Source organism: Macrotis lagotis, chromosome 1 (genome assembly GCF_037893015.1).
Source record: "Macrotis lagotis isolate mMagLag1 chromosome 1, bilby.v1.9.chrom.fasta, whole genome shotgun sequence".
NCBI classification, from domain to species: Eukaryota; Metazoa; Chordata; class Mammalia; order Peramelemorphia; family Peramelidae; genus Macrotis; species Macrotis lagotis.
Window position 1 is genome coordinate 445,955,887 of NC_133658.1, and position 4,223 is coordinate 445,960,109.

Genomic DNA, 4,223 nt, shown 5'->3' on the forward strand with positions numbered 1-4,223 from the left:
ATATGTAGTAATGAAGAAACAATTTACATCCTATCTTTGGTTTGTTTTCCTTGTCTGTGAAATGAAGTGGTTGAATTGAAATCTCTGACATCCTTTCCCTCCAAATATATGTTTCTATCATTTTTCAGAATCACTTAGAGCAAAAAAAACTATTACAAATTTCAAAAGGGAAGGATCAGGTGAGATCTATCTGTCCAAGATTGTGAAGCTGAATTTGACATTAGAAACTGCAGCTTACAGAATATGAATGGGGAAACCACAAATGTATACCCAGGCCCTTTCCAAGAAAACTAGCTATTCTCCAAACCTCTAATACCTTAATGCTGAGAGTGGATTGTACTCATTTTGGAGAAGTAAAAGGAAGTTAAAAGCAAATTGTTTAAAAGCCAAGAAAAACAAGCAGCTGGGTAATGTGTGCTCTTCAAGAAGCATCATTGCATTTCTGCTCCCGTGAAGACAAGGGATCCAAATATACTTTAATCACGTTAATACTACTACAAAAATGTACATTTCTTTAAAAATATATGATTTTCCAAACAAATCACTACATCAAAAATATACAAATATAGTTTGAACAATTCAGTTAGCTGATGAATTTGCAGCTAAGGGGAGGACAAAAGGAAATGTTGGCGAATTGTATTCCTGGGCTTCTGTAAGACTTGGGCGTCTGATCTAGAGAGAACTCGGGTTCCCAAAAAGGGCAGATGAAAGGAGGACAGAGGAATGCCAGTCATTCACTGTCCCAGAATCTAAAGATGCATTCGGGACCGCAGGGCAGATTCTAGATCTCTGAAATGAGTTTCTGTAAATCCAATTGAGGGGTGGAAATCAGTAGGGAGAGGGACCCAAGACATGCCTTCCCCTCTGCACCAGCGATCTCACCAGTTCCAAGAGACTAGTGTCGGGTGAGCTAAGTGCTGATTAACCTGGAAGAAACTGAGTGCCCCTGTGGAACTGGTGGGGAAAGAAGCATAACTCGGAAGGACGTAAGCGGAGGCAGTGGCAGCTTGAAGCAAACTCGGCTTGTCCAGTGCTGACGCCAAACTAAGTTCGCAACCTTGGCAAGGCTTTCGATCACTGATCAGCACCGGGACTACCATCCGGCGTAGCAGCGCAGGAGTTGGACTTAGATTCCCGGCCCCCGCGGGACCCAGGGCACGTTTCATCTTGTAGCGGTGGTTCTGGAACCAGATTTTGACCTGAGTAGGCGTCAAGCTCAAGAGCCGAGCCAGCTGTTCCCTCTCCGGAGCAGAGAGGTAATGCTGCTGCCGGAAGCGTCTCTCTAGCTCCAGAGTCTGAGCCTTGGAGAACAGCACCCGTCTCTTCTTCCTCTTCTCAAAGTCTGGGCTAGACCACTCTACTGGAGGCAGGGGCCGCAGCCGCGGCGCGGAGTCCGAATTACTGGTCTCTGGGCTGCTCTCCTCTGAAGCTGAGAGGACGGCAAAGGCACCATGTTGAAGGCGCAGCACAGTGCCCGAGTTCTACCAATCTGTTCAGCTACCCATGTTCGTCTAGAAAGATCTTCTAAGGGCATTTGAATCAGATACTGCCATCCCTGCCCCCCCCCCTTTGGAGGACCTTAAATAATGTTTCATTTTTTCTAACTCTTGCTAAAGCAGCGTTCTCTCTGAACCCATAAATGACAACGACACAGACAGGAGATAGTAACCTAAATGAATGTGCACTGTGTCGACATTAATATACATTCATTAATATGTGGGTATTTAACTGAATTTATATCATGTACTCCCTGGGTATCCCTTGACAGAAAGTCTTGAGGTAACGTCGCCTGTTCCCCATTCCTCCCCAATTTTAGTAGGTAAGGCAGGAAGACATACATAAATCCCACTTTTGAACATTTCCCAGATCTGACCTGAGGAGAAAGAAGCGGGGCGGGGGAAGGAGAAGGGAGGGAAGGAAGAAGGGAGAAAATTCGAAACGAATTAATAAAAGAAATAGGTTGGACTTTTAAAACAGTTGGTTTTTAATAATCGGGAAACAAAATTCTAATAAACGAAAAATCATATTCAGTCCTACATCTCCAGTTTTTCAGGGCTACCAGCTTTAATATTCGTCTCACTGCCTGACTTTGTTGAGATTGAAAGGACATAGTTCTTGGTTTTGGAGTTTGAGGTTAAATTCGAGACCTGTTCTGGGGTCAGCCACTTCGCAAAGCTCCATTTGGAGATCTTCAGTGAAGCCATTTGCTTTCTGGCTGCCTAGCAAAAGGGTTCCTCTGTGTGTTTCTGGGTTAGTCTCATTCCTTCATGATTTCACAGAACCCAGGCAATACCCAGACTGGAATACATCTCCCCTGCCCAAGGTTTCCCTTCCCACATCCCCAAGGAGCAAGCCGAAATCTCCACTCACTCACAGGGGTAGTGACTCCGATCAGTCTCCATCCACTCCGAGTAAGGGCCAGGACAGCGAAGGGTTGGAATTTCTGAGTCCCGCCTCCGCAGGTGTTGTGTCTCTTGTTCGGGTAAATCCAGGAGACTTCGAACAGTGAAGCTAATACGTCCAGATGTGCTCATGGTAGCTACTGACCTGAAAGGGGTGGGCTAAGGAGGCTGTGGAGCAGTTGGAAACACGGAGGTTCCTGGACCAAAAGAATATTAGTGTGGTTAGCAGGAGGATCCCTATTTATATAAACACCGACTGCTTTGAAAACCGACACTGTCAATAGAATCTTAAGTACTTGAATTAGACTGGGTTTTAACCCTAAAAGGAGACAGTAAGGTGCCTCCCCAGTCTTCTTATCAGCCCCGCCCCTCCCCGTTACCTCCCAGAGACCGCAGGAAACAGGCTTTAGCATTAGTGATTCTGTCTGATTAGTCTAAAGTGAGGAGAGATAATGGGAATTCTTACCATTGAATAACATCTTGGGTGGCAAGCGATGGTCCGCCACCCGCCCACCTCCTCTATTCCCCCTCCCCCCCCCAGCCTTCACTAACACCCGCTTCCTTCTCTTGCACTAACACAGTCTGGTACTCATCAGAGTCCTAGAAGTCTGGAGGAGTGTGGGGGAGGATATAAGGGTGAGATGGGTGTGTTTTACGGGGATCCAGGAATTTATTCTTTGTTTGCTTTATTTATTGAGGTTGTTTGCTGGTTTGTTAGTTCCCCCCGCAATTATCTAGAAAGTGATTTACAAGGGAGGAGTTAAAAGGTCCTCTTCCATCTTCTCTCCCTCCCCACTTTACTTCATCCCTAAGGAAACAGTCTGCCATTCATTTATGTTGCTGTATAGCAGAAGAACGGTCACACCGGGTGAAGAATCATTCCTCATTTAGTTGAAATGGTTTCAAATTCTGGTCTTTCGGTGTGAGCTGAAAGTGCAGCTAATATTTATATTTGTGACTTCTATCCTGGTGGATAGAAAGCAACTCCAGAAATGTCCTAGGCAACGTACAAAATGGCTGAAAATCCCACTTTCCTGAACTATGCATTCCAGTTTTTCTTCCACTCTAGTTTTAACTGGTGAGACTCACTGCCTAACCATCTACTAACTACCCATTTAAGTGTCTGCTCCCTTCCTTCCCGGTATCCATTCAGTTCAGTTGAGGGCTGTGAATCTGAATTTGTCTAGAAATAGATTCTCATTCACTTATCTCCTGCCCATCCCATCTCTGACCTTTAAGGCTTTCAGAAAAGAAGGAATTGAGGTGAGTATAATATTCCCATTACAGATATGCCAGCCTTGGGGTTTAGGATTGAATGCCACTGCCAGTGTCCCATCTCAGAGTTCCAGAGCAAGTTAGTTCTGAAGATTACACTAAACCGAATCACTCTGGAGTATGGCAATACTATTTTAAAAACATTACAACTCTGCCACACATTCCAGTTTTCATCAGAAGATCCCTTTCCTGGACTTCTTTGACAGCACCAGTCAGAGTTGTGATGAAAGAAGTAGAAAGAGGCAAACCTGACTTTGGAAAGTTGGGTTACCTCCCACTTCAGATGCAGCTGGACTACAAAAGTACCTTTCCCCAGAGATCCAGCAGAAACTATCATGGAATTCTTGACCCTGAAATATCCTTTAAGGAAAAGGAAAGGGAGGGATAGGAAGTCCTGTAGGCCATTGGTATCAAGTTCAAATAGAAAAGTGGTGGGGTAATGAATCCATATATGGAGATCCCTATAGACCAAATTGATCAGTTATAAAATGTAACATTATTATTTTATCATATTTTTATTTATTTTGTTAAATATTTACCAATTGC

General features: G+C 44.4%; 1 protein-coding gene across 1 annotated transcript; it reads right to left on the reverse strand.

Moving 5' to 3' along the window:
* Window positions 1-878: 878 nt before the first annotated feature.
* On the reverse strand, window positions 879-2,995 carry NKX2-8 (NK2 homeobox 8). Its single transcript, XM_074231551.1, is given in 3 exon segments — window positions 879-1,429; window positions 2,375-2,599; window positions 2,869-2,995. Coding segments are annotated over 3 exon segments (903 nt in total).
* Window positions 2,996-4,223: the final 1,228 nt, after the last annotated feature.